At 40.0% G+C, this 20057-nt stretch overlaps 1 protein-coding gene across 1 annotated transcript; it reads left to right on the forward strand.

Moving 5' to 3' along the window:
• Position 1: 1 nt before the first annotated feature.
• On the forward strand, positions 2–18096 carry GINM1 (glycosylated integral membrane protein 1). The gene is made up of 8 exons (XM_024747962.1): positions 2–124; positions 4595–4654; positions 4826–4922; positions 10538–10689; positions 11233–11389; positions 11933–12066; positions 13446–13609; positions 17348–18096. The coding sequence occupies exons 1-8, from the start codon at positions 5–7 to the stop codon at positions 17457–17459; spliced, it is 996 nt and encodes a 331-aa protein (XP_024603730.1). The 5' UTR covers positions 2–4; the 3' UTR covers positions 17460–18096.
• Positions 18097–20057: the final 1961 nt, after the last annotated feature.

Raw genomic sequence — 20057 nt, forward strand, 5'->3', positions numbered from 1 at the left:
TAAGATGGAGGGCGCTCCGCGGGCGCCGCTCGCCCTCCGGCTGCTCATCGTCGCGGCGCTGCCAGTCACCGCCTGGCTGACGACGGGCACCTTTGAGCCGACGCTGTTGCCCCGAGCCCCGAAGGTAGGGCACGGCGGACGCGTCTCTGCCGGGATCCTCGGGAGAAGCCGGGACCGGGGACGTGGGACTGCGGCGTCCCCATCGACGCCTCCCACCTCCGGCGGGCAGGCCGTGGTCTGGGGGCCGGGCCCCCAAAGCGGGAATGGGGAGAAGCAGCCAAGGAAATGGAGGCAGCAGGGGATGGGGGAGGCGAGAGCGCAAAAGAGGCTCTTCAGTTTGAGGTTCAGCGCGGCGCAGAGAAACCGATTGTTGCGGCAGTCCAGGCAGTTGCAGTCCTGATGGGGGTGTGCCGTCGAAAGTAGCGGATCACTAGTGATCTCAGCCTTTTGTAATGGCGCCTAAAGAGCCGGGCTCATGGGGCGAGGCAGTGTTGAAGTGCTGGGGAAACGTGGAAGTTGCTCAGTTGAGAGCAAGCGGGAGCGTTTCCGGGCCACCTGTCTGCCCCGGCAGGCGGCGGGAAGGAATGCCTGCCTTCCCCCGGCGTGCAGGGCTCCGGGTGCACGCCAGCCGGGTCGCTGGGCCGGAGAGGGAGGGAGGCTGCAGGCCAACGCTGACCCCGACGTCGTCCCTTTGGCGGGAGTTGTTAGAGGAGTGAATCTTCGAGCGCGGTGGAACCAGCCGTACCAGCATCCCCTGGGAACCTGGCAGAAACGCGCTAATCAGAAGCTCTAGGGTAGGGACCCAGCAGTCTGTTGCAGCAAGCCCTTCAGGTGATCCCGAGGTCGGGTAAAGTGTAGGGACCACTGCATGCTTGTCCTGAAGGGTGGCTGGTTCTTATTGCTTAGGCCGGGTGGAATTAACCAGTATTTGCCTTTCATTAATTCAATGTGTGGTAGGGAAGCGTCTTAAGACTTTAAAATGCGATTTTCCCAGAATGAAAAGAAACGACATAGCTGCGCCTTTTCTTACTATATCAAGACTTGAATGCTCAAAATTCAGGGGTGAGGGTTACGACGTTACCCTTCCTGGGTAGAATAATAGCATATCTTAGTTTCAGTTCTCTTGGGACATTCCAAGAAGCCACAGCATCCCAAGCTCTAAGAATCACTTATATCTGATGTGGACCACAGTTGCAGCTGTTCAAAAATATGGATGTGAGATCAAGAGACCAAATAAAAATGAAATAATTCCTAGAGTTCTGGAAATAGAGACATTGTTTTTCCCTTTTCCAGATTTTAAAGATTCATCATAGTTATTTATGAACCCGAAAGACATTTGAGTCTGTTCCTATAATATGAAAAAAAATGCATTTAGACTGCAAGCTGAAAATACACCACACCCTGGGGCTCTTAGTGAGTTCATCATTTCAGTTCTCCTTATGACTTCTTTCTACTTTTGGAAGGTCCAGATCTACACTCAGAATTTCATAGGTTAAATGAATGGTGTGCAACTAGAAGGAGAATCTCATTCCTTGGAAAGGTGTATATGGGAAACTGAGGCCTCTTGATTTCACAAAGTTTTACTGTGAAAAATTTCAAATGTACAGAACATTTGAAAGAATTTTACAGTGGTCATGCATATTTGATAGGAGCTGTCCAGTTGACCTTTGTGCAGTGATGGTGTATGTCTGCTCTCCCCATTACAGTAGCCACTAGACTACTGTGGTTACTGAGTATTTGAAATGTAGCCAGTGTGATTGAGGAACTGAGTTTTTAAAATGTTATTTAGTTTTAATTAACTTAAACGTAAATAGCCACATGTGGTTAGTGGATGCCATATTGAATAATGCCAACTTAGACTACCATTTATGTTTTACTACACACATCTGTTCATTTGTTCATCTTTGTATCCAGCCTGACCTAACTGTAAGAAAACTGGTTGAAGTCAGAAAAATTCTCCTTGTATCTCTTCAGTGACTCATATTTATTGTGTTATAAGCATTTTTCTGTTGTTGTTTTTTTAAAAATAAATTTATTTATTTATTTTTGGCTGCACTGGGTCTTCGTTGCTGAGCGCGGGCTTTCTCTTGTTGCGGTGAGCGGGGACTACTCTTCGTTGCAGTGCACGGGCTTTGCACTGCAGTGGCTTATCTTGTTGCAGAGCACGGGCTCTAGGCACGCGGGCTTCAGTAGCTGTGGCACGCAGGGTCAGTAGTTGTGGCTCTCAGGCTGTAGAGCGCAGGCTCAGTAGTTGTGGTGCATGGGCTTAGTTGCTCCGCAGCATGTGGGATCTTCCCAGACCAGGGCTCGAACCCATGTCCCCTGCATTGGCAGGAGGATTCTTAACCACTGCGATGCCAGGGAAGTCCCGCATTTTATGTTTTGTTTACATATGTAGTTGTCAGAAGTTGAGGTTACACAGATTGTGAAATTAAAAAAAATTGGGAAAAAAATTGTTACAAAGATTGTGAAATAAAAAAAAATTTGCAGTACATTCTTCTAATATTAAATGACTTGGTCACCAAAGAGAGGGAGGCATCCAGAGGACACTTATTTTCTTATATGTGTAAGTATTTCATGTATTTCCCTCAGACTTATTTTAAACCAGGTATTTATTACCTTTGTCCTTAAGAAGCCATTTTGTTCCAGATGGGCACTTGTGAGTGAAGGAATTAGAGGAGAATTGAAAATGAGTGGGGAGAAACTTCAGTTCTGCCACTCACTTTCTAAGCATACACTGCCCTGGCTGACAAGCCTGAACTTCCAGTTAAGTCAGAGGCTCTCAGGAAGAACAAGAAATATGCTGGCTCTGAACTTTGGGTCAGGAGGCAGTAAGGGTTGAGAGTTTCCCCTGATATGAAATCATTCAAGAGGGTCAAAAGGAATTTAATTGAAGTTAGTTTTCTGGAAAATATAGTGCGCTAGACAGTCTGTTAATTGTCTTTTACAAACCGCATATTTCTACTGAGCAAATGATGTATGTAAGTGCAATAAATTACTCACAATATAGTGTATGTTCTCTACTTGAAAGGCAGAAGCTACAAAAAGGTTTCTCAGAACACCATGAGTGGACGGTCATCTCTGGGCTATTAGAAGAACACTAGTCTACAGTTTTCAAACAGATCCTCTAGTTTGAAAAGAGGAATGACTTCTTGGCTGGAATTTGGGCATAAAACAATACAGCCACCAACTTGATGATTTATTGAATGTCAGTTTGTTCTAGAGATGAGTTTATTTGTTCTAGCCCACACTTAATTCTAGATAAGCATGGGCCAGGAGAAAGCCAGGCTGGATCTGAGGAATCACTAGTCCTAAAGCTTCCTGGGCTCCTATGGGAGTTGGGAAGTGTACCAAAGTCATCCTGAATAAATGGTATGAATTTACATGTTAGAATCCTGTTCCTCAGATTGTCCCAGGAATCAAGCCAGTCTCATAAAATCACTCAGTCTTAGTCTCTCATTTGTTAGAAATATATAAAGTATTGGAGTTGCGCACAGATATGCTATACACTTGTATATTGGTTTGATGTTTAGAATAATTTTTGTCTTTTCAAAATTAAGAACACCCTCACAAAAAAAGTATTTAAGAGGGGTCTTGTTTTCATTCTATGATAATAATGTCTGTCTGTGAATACATTTAGGAAAGAATTTGATTTACAGATAACAAATCATAGTTCCTGTGACCCTGATTACTTAGAATAATGCTTTCTTGTCTGCAGTAAGCATGTCATGAGTAAACTTAAATATCTGAGCAGAGTGCTTTTGAGCATACCTTGAGAGGCACTGAAGCTGTGCACTGAAAGACCTTGTCCATGGGCACTAGGGGACACATGTAAGAAGGGTTAGAAAAACTTTGTATATGAAAACAATAGAGTTGGAAACATTTCAAATGTCCACTGATAGGGAACAGTTAAGTAAATCGGTAACAATTTGATGGCATATTACACAATGCTGTAAATAAATGTCTACAGCTGCATACATAACAATTTTAAATGAAAGAAGTTCCAGAAGAATACATTATAATATTATTCCACTCACATAAACAACAATATGTTGTTTAGAGAGAGATAATACAAATGGTTAAACTATAAAGAAAAGCAAGAAATGTTAACATAGAAGACAATATAGGGATTCCTTCGGAGGGACATGAGGGGAATGTGACAGAAAAGGTCATGCAGGGGACTTCTAAGGTGTGGATGACATTCTAGTTTTTAACCTAGGTAGTAAGTATGTGAGTGTTAATCTTTTCTTTTAAACACTATATTTTTGCATTTTATATGCTCAGATATGTGATATATTTCATAATTAAGTGGAAAAGTATATGGTTTATAAAAAATTGGAATTGTGAAGGGTATTTAAAAGGCTGTAAGGATGAAATTGATGAGTTTTAAAAAGTGGTCTTTTAATGTTGCCGTAAGTGATCATACAATAAGTATAACTGAGGGGAGAAGAAAAAGAGCTGAGTTATTCTCAGTTTGCGAAACGCAGACCTGCCCAATCATACAGTAAGTATAACTGAGGGGAGAAGAAACAGAGCTGAGTTATTCTCAGTTTGCGAAACGCAGACCTGCCCAATTTGTATATTTGTTTTGCAGGACGGCATCAGAATTAATGTAACTACCCTGAAAGATGATGGGGAGGTATCTAAAGAACAGGTTTGTCTCTTTTGGTTATGTTTTTATTATATCACTTAGCTAAGTATCACGCAGCCTATTTTATTTTTTAATCTATATATCCAATTTAGTTAGATAATGTATTTTTGACATGAAGAGTTTGTCATCATTTGTAAACCATTGGAATTAATGTATATGCTGCTTTATTTTAAGGTTGTTCTTAACATAACCTATGAGAGTGGACAGGTATATGTAAATGACTTCCCTGTAAATAGTGGTGTAACCCGAATAAGCTGTCAGACTTTGATAGGTAAGTACTGCTAAATTACTTCCGTAATTGTTCTGTTTTTAATAATACTAAATTAGTGAAACACAATTCTTTGATGTTAAATATTTCCATTTCAAATTAATACTACACATCATTACTAGAGTACACAATAACACTTGTGTGTACTCTTTTCCTACTTTATATTTCTGGCATATTCACATTTTCTCTGTCATGAGATTGGCATTGCTTGGAACTTCATGTCTGGTAGGTTGATAACAATGTAAGAATGTGCCTGGAGGTAGTAAATGGAGATTTACAAACAAGAGACAAAATCTTCAGAGGAGTGCTTATCACAGTTGTAAAAAATAAAGAGAAAAGTGAATTGTGTTTCTGATTCTTCCACCTTTATGTCCATATAATGTTTTCCTTTTTTTTTTTTTTTAAAAAAGATTCCTTTTTTTTTGAAATGGTACAGTCACTTTTTAATTTTATTTACTTTTGGCTGTGTTGGGTCTTCGTTTCTGTGCGAGGGCTTTCTCTAGTTGTGGCAAGTGGGGGCCACTCTTCATCGCGGTGCGCGTGCCTCTCACTATCGCGGCCTCTCTTGTTGCGGAGCACAGGCTCCAGATGCGCAGGCTCAGGAGTTGTGGCTCACGGGCCTAGTTGCTCCGCGGCATGTGGGATCTTCCCAGACCAGGGCTTGAACCCGTGTCCCCTGCATTGGCAGGCAGATTCTCAACCACTGCGCCATCAGGGAAGGCCAATGTTTTCCTTTTTAACCTTTTAAAATCTTGAGTTGTTTAAAGACAAGCAAATATGTTACATTGGAATGTGCCATTATTTGAATGAAATAAAGGATATGAAAAATTTGTATAGTATTCCTATTACCTGTTTTAATATATGCATTTGAGGCAGTAAATGTTTCTCTGAGCAGTTGTATCCTATACTTAATTCATTATATATCTTTATTATCATTCCATTCATGGTGTTTTCTAATTATTTACTGTGATATTTCCTTATCCTATGGGTCATTTTGAAGTATATTGCTTAATTTTCAAACATTTTGGGTTTTTTTTTTTTTTTTTACTGATTCCACCTCTATCATCAGAGATATAAGCTGTATAATTTTAACCCTTTGAAGTTAGAGACTTGCTGTATGGCTTAGCAGATGGTCAGTTTTAGTAAATGTTGCTTTCTGTGTGTACTTGAAAAAAAGTTAATTATGTAATTAGTTGGATATTGATGTTCTATATATGTCAGGTCAAATTTGTTAATCGTGTTCAATCCTTTATGGAATTACTGATTTTTTTGTTTATTTCTTTCCTTGCCCTATCAATTACTGAGAATGGTATGTTAAATCTCCACTATGTATATTTGTCTGTTCTTTCAGTTTTGTCAATGTTTGTTTTATATATTGTGACACAATATTACTAAATCCATACATATTTAGAGCTGTTATGTCTTCCTGGTGAATCCACTCATTTATCATTATAATATGTCCTTATTTATCTCTAGTGATGTTCTTGCCTTAAAATCAGCTTTATCTGTATTATTTTACTAATCACTGCTTTTTGGCCAGGCATGGGGGAGGGACGTGGATTGCTTTGTGGTATCTTTACATCTTCTTGGAGTCTTCCTGGGTCCTTATAATTGAGGTGAATGTCTTACAAGCAGCATATACTTGTGGTTTCTTTCTTTCTTTTTTTTTTTAATCCAGGCTGTCAGTCTGTCTTTAGTTGGAATTTTAATTTATTTACATTAATGTAATAACTGATGTATTTGGATTTAGATCTTCTCTCTTAATTATTTGTTTCCTATTTGTGTCTCACCTGTTCTGTTTCTTTTTCTTCTCCTTTTTTGCCCTCTTCTGGGTTATTTACTTTTTGTTTCATCATTCCCCTCTATCTTGTTGGATTTTATATTATTTTACTATTCTTTTAATGGTTACCCTTGAGATCAGTAAACTAGTACTTTTATCATTTCCCAACCAATGTAGGACCCTTAGAACATGTAAAGTCCATTGATTCCCTTTATGCTTTTTAAATTTTTATTTTTATTTTTTTGGCTGCGCCATGTGGCTTGCAGGATTTTAGTTCCCCGACCAGGGATTGAACCCAGGCCACAGCAGTGAAAGCACTGAATCCTAACCACTGGACCTCCAGGGAATTACCCCCTTTTTGCTTTTGTGTTGCTATTGTCATGCATTTTAACTCTTTGGGTTCTTAAACACTAAGCAACATAATTATACTTAATGGTTTTCTGTAGTCCAGTATTCATTTATGTTCACCCTCACAGTTACCCTTTCCATTGCTCTTCATTCCTTCCTGAATATCAGTGTTCCCTTCTGGGGTTATTTTCCCTCTGCCTAAAGAATTCCCCTTAGTATTTTTTTAGTGCAGATTTGAGTGTCTGTGTTTATATTCTTACATGTTTTCTAGTGGTTCTCAGTGAGAGAGTTGGTGTGCTACAAGCTAATCCATCATAGCTAGGAAGAGAAGTGCCATTACTGGCTTGAAGAATATTCCACTGGTGCTGTATTTATTAGGAATTTGACATGGAGTGCAGTCTGGCTGCTTTATTTGTTATAGTCATCTTTCTAGTCATCCCAGTTGCACAGAGTTTATTTCCTTGGAAGTGGAAGTAAAAGCCTATCTTATCAGTTACAAGAATCTTTAAAACATTAAATGCAACTACAACAAAAAGTCTTCTATGCTTAATTCTTTAAAAAAAATGTCTTCTTTGTAGATACATTAGTTATACTGCTGTGTAACAGTTTCACCCCCAAGTTAGTAGTCTTTGTCAGTGTTATCTCCTAGTTCTTGCAGGGCAAGAATCTGAGCTTGGCCTAGCTGGGCTCTCCGGCTCTGGCATGACTGGCGAGGCCCGCTTCCTAGCGCACTCACATGGTTGTTGACAGGATGTAGTTGCTTGTGAACTGTTGGACTGAGGCCTCCGTTCCTCACAAGATGTTAGCTGGAGGCCTCCCTCATTTCCATGCCACATGGTCTCTCTGTAGAGTATCTCACAACATGGCCGCTGGCTTTATCAGTGAGAGTACGAGAGACAGTGTCAGGGAGAGAGTACCGGCAAGACACAAGTCACAGTCTTTTATGATCTAATCACACAGGTGGCGTTCCAGCACTTTTGCTGTATTCTCTTTGTTAGAAACAAGTTACTCGGTCCAGCCCACACTCGGCAGGGGGTAGTTACACAGGAGCATGAATGTCAGGAGGCAAGGTCATTGAGAGCCATTTGGGAAAGCTGTCTACCTCAGTAGGGAAAGTCAGAATATGGAGGGCTTTTGTTCTTATTAGTTTTATTCTACGGCAGCAGTACCAGCTTTGGAGTCTGAAGGGTCCCTGCTTTGATGTATTTATATGACTGCATTTTCTCATGCATCGAATCTGTGTCCTAGTACACTGGCCTTTGGGCATACAACTAGGCTGACGAGGAGCCCACTGTTCCATGAGGGAGGCTGATGGGTAAACAGTGAAAACACTGACATGGACCACGAGAGAAGGGAAGTTTTCCAGTTAGGAGCCTCAGATGATGTGAGGGAAGTTAGGCAGACTAGAGAGAGGGCACACTGTAACGAGCCTGAAGGAGGAGGACCAGGCAGAGAACCACCAAAGAGGTCACGGGGGCGCTGCTGAAGGCGTTTGCACAAGGAGACTATAATCAAAACCATGTCATGGTAAGATTAATCTGGTGCTGTGGTGTGAATGGTTTGAAGGGGGGAGTGGTTACGGAAGGGGAGAATAGGTAAGTATCGTAATAGTAAGTAGCTAATGAACTAGACATTGGGTGGGGAGGTAGGTGGAGATGGAAAGGACAAATATAAGAGATACTTTGGAGTGGTCCAAAGGAAGCAACTGACTGGATACAGAGGACGAGGGTGAAGAAGTCAAAGGTAACCTAGTAATTCCTGTCCTTGGTAGGTTGGAGAAGGGTGGGTTTATTAACAGAAACAGAGAAGTCAAGGAAGATTGAGACCAAGGGTTAGGCCACTTGTTTCTCAATAAAAATATCTGTACCTGTTTAAAAAATTACAAATGTTAGTCTATACCCCCCAGAGGTTTTGATTTATTAAGATTAGAGTGAGGCTCTGGCATCTATACTGTTCCCAGGTGATTCTGATGCATAGTTAGGATTTAGAACCACTCAACCAGGTGTCTGAACATTATTGACAATTTATGATAGGATATTTACTTTAAATTATGTATTTATAATCCTGGGTGGAATCACTGATTCACAAAGGCTATAGAACAATAAACTTGATGCATTCTCTCAAAGAACTCAGCCTAGTTGAGGAGACAGGTTTCTAAACTAAGAGCTACACTACGAGAAAGTGCTTAAAAAAGAAGGCATGAACTCAGCATGGTAGGGATACAGTATCTAGAACTACCCAAGTAGGAGTTTATTAAAAATGTATGGGAGGAGGGTGAATAATGGAGAGCATTCTATAACATTTTTTAAAACTTTATTTAATTAATTTATTTATTTATGTTTGGCTGTGTTGGGTCTTAGTTGCTGCGCGCGGGCTTCTCTCTAGTTGCGGCGAGCGGGGGCTCCTCTTCGTTGCGGTGCGCGGGCTTCACACTGCGGTGGTTTCTCTTGTTGCAGAGCACGGGCTCTAGGTGCCTGGGCTTCAGGAGTTGTGGCTCGTGGGCTCTGGAATGCAGGCTCAGTAGTTGTGGTGCACAGGCTTACTTGCTCCGTAGCATGTTGGATCTTCCCGGACCAGGGCTCGAACCCATGTCCCCTGCATTGGCAGGCGGATTCTTAACCACTGCGCCACCAGGGAAGCCCACGGGGAGTGTTCTAGATCAAGGGAACAGCTCTGCAAAGGCACAGCATCACTTTAAACAGCTGGATATGCATGCAGAATATCCATCTGCGTTCCTTTCTGGCAAGTAATTCTCAGACAATAACATTTGAGGAACAGAAGCAAAATGCTTCTTTTGCGGCAGTTTCGTTGGTTTCTATTGATTTATCTTTTTCTATCTCTTTCACTTTCTTGGCTTTATAAGCCAGCTGCAACTGCTACACCCCGTCACTGCCAGGGTGGGGCGGGGTTTCTCAGCTAGAGAGGAGCAGGGCCGGTAGCTGATCCTACCCCATCGTCCATTAGTGGAGAGTCATTAAGGGCTCTCCCACCCTCTTCCCCATTCCTGACCTCTCCAACAGTAACAAGTCGCTTACTGGAGACAGGATTGAGAAAAAGTCTCAAGTGTCCTTACTGCTTGGGCCCCTTCTATCACTGGATTTTGTGAACGAATGAATGGATGGATGAACGTGCTCACTTTGCTAAAACATGGGATTGTCTGTGTCTTCTGGCCTGCTTTGTAAATAGCTAACGCCTTGTCGGTTCCTCACTGACAATGTATATAAAAGAATAGGGAGGATGTGGCTAGTGTGGAGCTCGGTACAAAACCTAAAGGCCATCAGGCATTTTCCCTTTTCAAATGAGTGTAAGGATTTGTCAAGTTGTCTTTGTTTTCATAGATCTGAAGCATCAATATGAGGTCAGAGATGAAGAAAGGCAAAGATATTGGTACAACTGTCTCGTTCCATGTAAATGTCATCAAAATAATCAAATGCCGTAACTGATTTGGTGGCAATTTTTGTTCAAAGCTGTCACGACTTTTTTTTTATAGTGAAGAATGAAAATCTGGAAAATTTGGAGGAAAAAGGATATTCTGGAATTGTCAGTGTAAGGATTTTAGTTCATGAGTGGCCTATGACATCTGGTTCCAGTTTGCAACTAATTGTCGTTCAAGAAGAGGTAGTCGAGATTGATGGAAAACAAGTAAGATAGTATGCTTACTGATTGAGAATTAAATTATAAAGATTTGTGCTCGGTGTTATGCATGTGTTCAGTTATTTTACTATTTATTTCTGACTTAATAAGGAAAAAAGTTACGTTAGTGTTGCGTGTATCCAGTCACTCAGAATTTTTTACTTGTTTAGCATTTGAAGTCTTAATTTTAAAAAAGATCATATTCATACATGTTTATTCATACATGTTTATATCACTTTAAAATATTGTAAACATCATTAAACAGAGCAAGTAAGTGAAGAGATTGAATTTGGTTCGTAGCTCTGCTGCCATTTCCTCTGGTTAAGTCTCTCTAAGTCAATGAAATGGAACTGAGAGCGAGCCTCTAATAGCACACAGGAGTGTGATTAAAGTTGCAAATTAAATGCCTTAAAGTGGGGGGGAAAGAAAAGGAATTGTGTGTGACTAGGACAAGGTTTTTAGTTTCAGAAATCAGGGAGGAAAATTCAGTCTTAGTTTCTTACCAGCTTGTGCCATTATTTAAAGTAAAGAGTTGCTTATATTTTCTCATAGGCTCAACAGAAGGACGTTACTGAAATAGATATTTTAGTTAAGAATCAGGGAATACTCAGACATTCAAACTACACCCTGCCTTTGGAAGAAAGCATGCTGTACTCGATTTCCCGAGACAGTGACATTTTATTTACCCTTCCCAACCTCTCCAAAAAAGGTACTTTAAAATACCATTATTTAAAGTGTTAAGGAAATTATTTCTTTAGTTGGTAACTTTTTAATCATAATTAATATGTTTCAAAGTAAGCTTCTCTTAAAAATGCTTTGTAACATGTATTGCTTTATATATCCATTTGAGGACTTTGCAGAATGTGATCAATGCTGATTACAGAGTGACATTTTGCTGTAATCATCTATCTACTCTAACTCTGGGTAATCATCACAAAATACATAATAAGAATGTCGTTCATTTAAGTTCATTTAGAGGAGGAAGTATCCATTTTTCCCACTGAAACACAGAACTTGAAAAAATTTGACTTTCTATGTGACAGAATCATAACTGCTGTAGCTCCCTTTTAACTGTCTAAACTTGGGGTTCCTTTCTGGCATTTAAAGCTAAACAAACAAATGTTTGTTTTTCTCCCATGGAAAAATGTATGTTCTTGCTATCTGAAATGTTACTGGTGTAGTAGTCTTAGGACTGGTGGGAGGGACACCAGCATATGCCTAGCATTTTGGTAACCTGGCTCTTCCTCCTCAGGAGAAAGTGTTAGTTCATTGCAGACCACCAGCCAGTATCTTATCAGGAATGTGGAAACCACTGTAAATGAAGACGCTTTACCTGGCAAATTACCTGAAACTCCTCTCAGAGCAGAGCCTCCGTCTTCGTATAAGGTAAATCAGGCGTTTGGGGTTCTCTTTATACGTACTACAAGCATTTATGGTTATGGTAAAGAAAATAAATATCAGCATTTAAAATGAGGTAGAAACCATGAGGATTGGATCCATGGGATATTGTTAATAATGAACTCATCACTGTTTTACTGTGGTACTTTTAGGTATTCCTGTCTTCCTTTTCAAGTTTCACTTAGTAATGTAGTCAGATAATGATGATTAAGGCATTAGACTTCATTTTGTTTGGGATCTTCCGTTTCAGAGGCTTTCTCATGTCCCCATTTGTCTGTTAGTATTCTGTGACTTCTAACACAAACACACGTGCATGGTCCCCTCGGGACCGTGTGCAGTGACTGAGCACACTTGGTTAAGAGTGTACTTTCTGGAATCAGACTGCCGAGGTTTGAATCCTGCTTCTGCCCCTCACTAGTTGTATCATCTTGGACAAGTTCCTAGCCTCTCTAACCTTTTCCTTTATCTGTACAGCAAAGGTCCGTAAAGTGATGCCTTTCTCATCAGGTTGTTGTGAGGACTGAAATAAGATGGGCGCAAATGTAAATACGCGCTGGCACCGTCAGGGACTTGTATATTCTTAGTGACATTATACTCCTGGCTGGGAAGATATTCTGGGTTCAGAGAGAGTATCCTGGAATCTCTGTGTTAGCTAGGCCCCTCACTCCGAATAATTTACATTTAAATGAGCAGGATCTGTGGTTAGTCAAAATGGATTCCAGAGATGATTCTTTGAAGAGGTTCTCACTGAAGGTTAGGACTGCTTACTGGGGTCACTTTGTGCTGCGTGAACTCTAGCGCCCTCACTGTCTGCCCCACCTCCTTCAGAGCCGGGAAGCCCAGAGCAGACTCTCCAAAGCCCATGCCATCAAAGCACACCTGAGTTTCTTCTGTCACTGTTTAAGTACAGAGATAGCTTTTGTGCACAGTGAATGCCCCGTCTGTTTCAAAAGCGACTGCTGTGTTTCTCTGTCTCTCCGTCTCTTGTCCTCCAAATATTGGAAACACATAGTTGACGGGTCCATTTTATGTAAGTGGACTAGCCTTCTTCTTGTCAATTAGCAATTATTTTCACTTGGTTTACAGTTAGACAGCAGTGTAAATAATTGTAAAGTATAGCAACATTTCTGTGCCTGTTGTGCATAATTTTTTAAATTGTAAATAACTGAGGTACATTTAAAAATAAAAGGCACCCACTTAAAATGTACAGTTAGATAAGTTTTGACAAGTGTAGACACCCATGTAACCACCACCACAGTCAAGGTATATAATGTTATCATCACCCAAAACTAGAACATAATTTTTAAAGTTTCTTAGAGCTCAAATGAAACTTGCATATCTAATCAAAACCCTTTTTTTTTTTAAAGGTGATGTGTCAGTGGATGGAAAAGTTCAGAAAAGATCTGTGCAGGTTCTGGTGTAGTGTTTTCCCAGTATTCTTTATGTTTTTGAATGTCGTGGTGGTTGGAATTATAGGAGCAGTTATAGTAATAACCATCTTAAAGGTCCTTTTCCCAGTTTGTGAATACAAGTAAGTATTTCTTATTTTGGATCAATTTTAGTATTTTTAATGATTAAAAAGTAGTTGTATTTACTCTGTTTCAGAGTGGAAAATATAAACATTAGGAAGGATAAGAGAAGTGGGAGGGAAAATAACATCGTTTTTTGTTCTAGCCCATCTTTCAACTTTAGCAAAATTAAAAGACATTAGATACCTATTATGGTCAAGATACTTGTCTTGGGAATTCATATGTGGATAGAATAAACTCTGCTGTGTAAGAACTTAGTTTATGAGAGAGAGAAAGGAAACAAATCTCTATAATGGAAAATGGCAATGTGTATAATAAGAAAGAAATGAAACAAGAGGGCTTCACTATTTTCAACCCCTAAGTATCAATTTAAAATGAAGCAAATTTTTGAAGACTAACAGGATATTCACGGCAGCACTGCTTGTAACAAAAAACAAAAGCAAAGAGGAAACCTCTGAACTGTTTATAGGTGGAGGTTGATAGCTAATGGTTCACACATGCAGTGGGATTCTGTGCGGCTTATAAAAGGAAGAAGTCCAGGCTTCCCTGGTGGCACAGTGGTTGGGAGTCCGCCTGCCGATGTAGGGGACGCGGGTTTGTGCCCCGGTCCGGGAGGATCCCATATGCCGCGGAGCGGCTGGGCCCGTGAGCCATGGCCGTTGAGCCTGCGCGTCCGGAGCCTGTGCTCCGCAATGGGAGAGGCCACAGCAGTGAGAGGCCCGTGTACCGCAAAAAGTAAATAAATAAATAAGTAAAAGGAAGAAGTCCAAGATGTATTAGATGGGGAAAAAAGTTGCCTAATGGTATCATCCAATTTGGGTAAAAGAAAAGTATGTGTATATCTATATAAATGCACAGAAGATTTCCAGAATGACAAGGGAGATGTTATGTCTAATAAGTGAGAATGAGAGCAGGAGTGGAGAGACTTTCCCTTTTTCCCCTTCTGTACAGCTTGATTTTTTTTTTAACTGTAAGAAATTATTTTATAAATTAAAAAATGAATTTATTGTTGGCATTTTTACAAGTTAAATAGTCATTTTAGTCGTCTTACTAGAAGTAAATCTCAATAGAGATGACAGGTTTTTTAAAAAAATTTTATTTATTTTATTTTTGGCTGCACTGGGTCTTCCTTGCTGCGCACGAGCTGTTCTCTGGTTGCAGTGAGCGGGGGCCACTCCTTATTGCGGTGCGCAGCCTTCTCATTGCAGTGGCTTCTCTTGTTGCGGAGCACGGGCTCTAGGCACGCGGTCTTCAGTAGTTGTGGCACACGGGCTCAGTAGTTGTGGCTCGCAGGCTCTAGAGCACAGGCTCAGTAGTTGTGGTGCACGGGCTTATTTGTTCCGCGGCACGTGGGATCTTCCCGGACCAGGGATCGAACCCATGTCCCCTGCATTGGCAGGTGGATCCTTAACCACTGCGCCACCAGGGAAGCCTGATGACCACAATTTTTGGCTTAGCTAAATTACATTGGACTATGTGGAGAAGACCATACGATTTATTTTTTTTTAAAAAAAGACCCAATTTAAACATTTGCTTTTTTTCCACTTGCTTGTCAAGAGGTCTTCAAAATTTCCATTTCTTCATGTGTAACACTGAACTAATGCCTCCCTTAAAGGATTGTTAGAGGTCAAAGTCATAATACAAACAGAGCAAATGAGAGTAAAGAAATATTAGTGCCCCTCCCACCTTTTAGTTTGTGTTTCCCCTGGAGAATTCCCATTTCCCATTTCTTTCTGATAATGAAAATTCTATAACTTAATAGTTTCTTCCTTTTTCCTTTGACTGCCAGGAAGCTCAGGACTTTTTTTTTGATCTTTATTATGCAAATCTACATAGAAAACAGTGTTGTAAATTTTTAAATGGTTCTTTTACCAAATGTTTTATTTATCATGGGCTCCTCTGTGTGAAAAAATGCAATGTAAAATTAAAAACCTAATTTTCAATATACTCTATCATTGGCAATTGTACTGAGGATTCTTTCTGGTAGTAGAAATTTTATCAATACAGAAAGTTAAAAGTACCTTTTCACTTCCCTGTTCTTTAATTCTTGTATCTAGAGGTCGTAATTGTTAACTGTTTGGGTATGCATCTTTTATCCAAATTCTGTGTATTGATGTAATTGTATACTAGATACTTATAATTGCTTATCAATCTAGACTCTTAACTGTCCCACAAATTGTATTACTCACTTATAACAGAGGTTCCCAGACTTTCTTGGTTCATAGCACTCAAGTGTGCCAGGAATTTTTTCTTGGTGCCCTTACCTAGGCCAGAAATAAAATTGAAAGAAAAAATATTTTTTATTTCTTAACTTACTAATGGGATTGTGTACCTACAGGGCACTACACAATACTCATATCTTAGAATCAGATTGGGCACTGCCACCCTCATTTCCCATTCAACATTAGTTTTTTGTACTGTATTTGCTTTTTATCACAATAACTGCCCAAAATCCAGCTTTGCAAAGATGAGACCTCATTGAAAAAAGAATGTGTAGTACAATGTAATGTTAAAATCGTGAACTACCCTCAAGCTAGTATTACACATAAAGTCTTGAATTTTCTTTTTTTTTCTTTTTTTTTTTTGTGGTATGTGGGCCTCTCACTGTCGTGGCCTCGCCCGTTGCGGAGCACAGGCTTGACGCGCAGACCCAGCGACCATGGCTCACGGGCCCAGCCGCTCCGCGGCATGTGGGATCCTCCCAGACCGGGGCACGAACCTGTGTCCCCTGCATCGGCAGGCGGACTCTCAACCACTGCGCCACCAGGGAAGCCCCTATCTATATTTTTAAATCCCAGACTGTGATTTGTCTTTTGCTTTTATTTATGGTATTCCGTGTCATACAGAAATTTTAAATTTGGGGTCAGGGCAATTCATGTTTTCCCTTTATGGCTTCTAGGATTTAATTTTTTCTCAAATAGACCTTTCCCATCTTAAAATTACATTGTTTTCTTAAAACTTAGTTTTTACCATCCCTTTTGTGTATTGTTTGAGCTAGTTGATTTTGCTTCCCAGAGAGGCCATCGTTCTGTTGCCCATTGACTTGGAATATTACCTTATTATGAACTAAATTCCCATGTTTCTGGACTCTCTTCTTCCAGTGATCTAGTCTATTCCTGTGCCAGTAGCATAGTTTTTTTTTTTTTTTCAGTAGCATGGTTTTAATTTAATAAAGTGTTTTAATAAATTCTCTGCTAGCTGGTTAGGGCAACTGTCTCTTCTCTGCATTGTTCTTTTTAAAAAAAATGTTACAGCTATTCTTGCAGTTTCTCCCTTGTGAACTTCAGCATCAGCTTGTTCAGGTCTATAAACAACTTCTGTTTACATTCTAACTAGGGTAATACTGAGCTTGCAATACAGGGTTTTGGATCCAATCCAAAGATCTCCCTGGTCAGGTACTTTAGTAACAGAAGGAGAAATGCTGTCTAAAGATCTAAGGTTGCGTTCCACCGGAGTACTGGTTAGAAAGATGCTTGGGCCTAGTCTTTTTGCCCAACTTGTGCAAATCTAGGACTGTTTGCCTTGGAGATCTGTAACTTACCCTGTCATCTCCTACAGTACCAGGTAAAGAACTTCCTCTTATTCCTTTCTGTTCCCTCAATCAGTTTGTTTAAAGTGAACTTTGGACTTAGGATTTATATAACCATCATAAACTAAATGAAGCAAAATTACCTAACATGAGGTATATATTTAATTATAACCTCGAAGTAACCCTATCTTACTTTAATTTTATATTTCAGAGGAATTCTTCAGTTGGATAAAGTGAATGTTATGCCTGTGACAGCTGTCAACTTATATCCAGATGGTACTGAGAAAACAGCAGAAAACCCTGAAGATAAAACATGTGTTTAATACACCATCTCAAATCATGGACTCAGAATTAGTCTATTGGTTCAAATTTGCCACTCGAATATAATTTTCCTTAAATCGTTAGGAATCAGTTTGTACAGTAAAGAAATTGCTAAACTCCTAAAACTGCCTAAAACTTGACCTTTAAAGTGATAGTTAAAGTTCACCTTATTAATGGGGCTGGCTGTTCAGATGGTGAGTTATTAAAGAAAATTTAAAGGAAATGGAAGAGAAGATGTGAAGAAACTTTGAAACTACCAAAAAAAAAAAAAAAGGCAAGACAAAATGCCATGTGCCAATACTTCTCAAGGTGCCTTTGTTAATGAAATTATATACACTTAATTGCTATAATATATAAGACTTTATGAAAAGCACTTTATGAAATTCTAATTTAAAAGCTCAAGAACTTAACACTTATTTTTTTATTGAGTACAATGTGCCTTAATATTAAGTATGTGACTCAGTATAAAATCACTGAAGTATATCATGATTTAATTGTATCCTGTACCAAGACTACTTACCTTGAATGAACCAGGATTTTAAAATAGTGACATGTTCTCACTCTAAAAATAAATTTTTTTGAAGAAAAAAGTACAATCTTTTTGGAATAAAAACTTTGCTCACGTGCGAGTTACTTATATATAGTAGCTGCTTTCACATAACACTGGCTGAAACCAAGGCTCACATCAGTTGATGAGTCCATCAATGTCATGGAATTACAACGTGCCTTTGCTCTTGTGGTTCTAAATATAGTCTTATTTACCCCACAATAGTGTTTAACCATCACCCAAATTGACGTATATTTTACAGTGTGATCTAGGACATACAATACTTATTAAAATTCTTCTTTTGATTGCAACCCATCATTTAAAACACATTACTCAAAAAAGAAATGACTGGTTTTTAAGACCAACCACCTTAGATTTTGACTAAATAGAAGTATGTGTGGAGGAAAGATGAAGGCAGTGAAGGAGTGATGTTTCATTCTGCCTGTTTTTTTTTTTTTAATATTTATTTTTGGCTGTGTTGGGTCTTCGTTGCTGCACGCAGGCTTTCTCTAGTTGCGGTCAGCGGGGGCTACTCTTTGTTGCGGGCTTCTTATTGTGGTGGCTTCTCGTTGCAGAGCATAGGCTCTAGGCGTGCAGGCAGTAGTTGTGGCACAGGGCTGCTGCTCCACGGCATGTGGGATCTTCCCGGACCAGGGCTCGAACCCGTGTCCCCTGCATTGGCAGGCGGATTCTTTTTCTTTTTTAATTAATTTTATTGTTGGCTGCGGTGGGTCTTCGTTGCTGCACGCGGGTTTTCTCGTGTTGCAGTGAGCGGGGGCTACTCTTCGTTGCGGCATGCGGGCTTCGCATTGCGGTGGCTTCTCTTGTTGTGGAGCACGGGCTCTAGGCACGCGGGCTTCAGTAGTTGTGGCACGCAGACTCACGTGGGATCTTCGCAGACCAGGGCTCGAACCCGTGTCCCCTGCATTGGCAGGCGGATTCTAAACCACTGTGCCACCAGGCAAGTCCTGCCTAGGTGCTTTTAATAAGGAATAATAGCCCTGTAATGTGCTATCTCCATATTATAGACGAATAAATCATAGTATGCGGTTTACAATTTGATCCTCAAGTCACCCAGCTGGTAACACTTTATTTTTTTATGTCCTCCTCACTCTCTCAGTTGCTAGAAATCACCAGTTCTAACTTTAAATGATGACAGGGTCTTATTTCATCCATTAAGCATAAGCTTGAAGATTCTAGTGAGGAGAACAATGAGGGAGGCTTTTGTTGGAGAGTGTAGACTTTGCAGTCAGCAATTCCCATCCTGACTTCTCTCCTTACCTGTGAGGCTTGGGACCACGGCAAGACACTCAGTCTTCTTGAGGCTCTGTTTTCTATGGTTGGGATGCCACAGTGTTTTTTACAAGTAATTATAAACAAAAATCTTACCTAAAATTTTATACCATTAACCTTTATTTCATTTATTAACTTTTACTTCCATCATTAACTATTACATATTTTACTTATGCTTTGTATCCATGAGTGATGGGTTAGTGCGTCTCACTGGACGACAGTGAGCAGCACGGGCTGAAAAGTATCTACTTGCCTACAGTGCAGCCTCTTACACAGGCAGAATAAAGTCAGGCAGGCAAGGTTTTACATAGATGTATAGAGTTTTTCCTTTTAAATGCACAGTAAAATGAAGGGCCTTTAAAGCTCTCTCAGGACGAGGAGGGAAGTTACCGTAACACCACGCAGGAAGGAAAGCACACTGGGTGTGGTTCATGCATCAAATGGCTACTTGTATAAAAATGTTCAGGAATTTTCAGTTATCCACTGGCACCTGTGGAGCTAGAGCCAGTCTTATTCTTTAGAAGGAACAGCAGCCGCAGGCAGTGGAAGAGAAGATAGTATACTTAGATGTACATATAAGACAGTTTTCCAAGCTAAGTAACGGCATCTGTGCCGCAACATTTGTTGTCAGTGAAAGAGAAATACAGTAATGCTAAAGTAAAACATATTTGCTTGTAACTTTTAAAAATTTCCTTTATTCAGAATCATACTTTTTTTTCACTCTTACCATTATGAAAATTTAAAAAAATATAGCACTTGG

This window comes from Neophocaena asiaeorientalis, unplaced genomic scaffold, assembly GCF_003031525.2.
Source record: "Neophocaena asiaeorientalis asiaeorientalis breed wild unplaced genomic scaffold, Neophocaena_asiaeorientalis_V1.1 scaffold123, whole genome shotgun sequence".
NCBI lineage: Eukaryota > Metazoa > Chordata > Mammalia > Artiodactyla > Phocoenidae > Neophocaena > Neophocaena asiaeorientalis.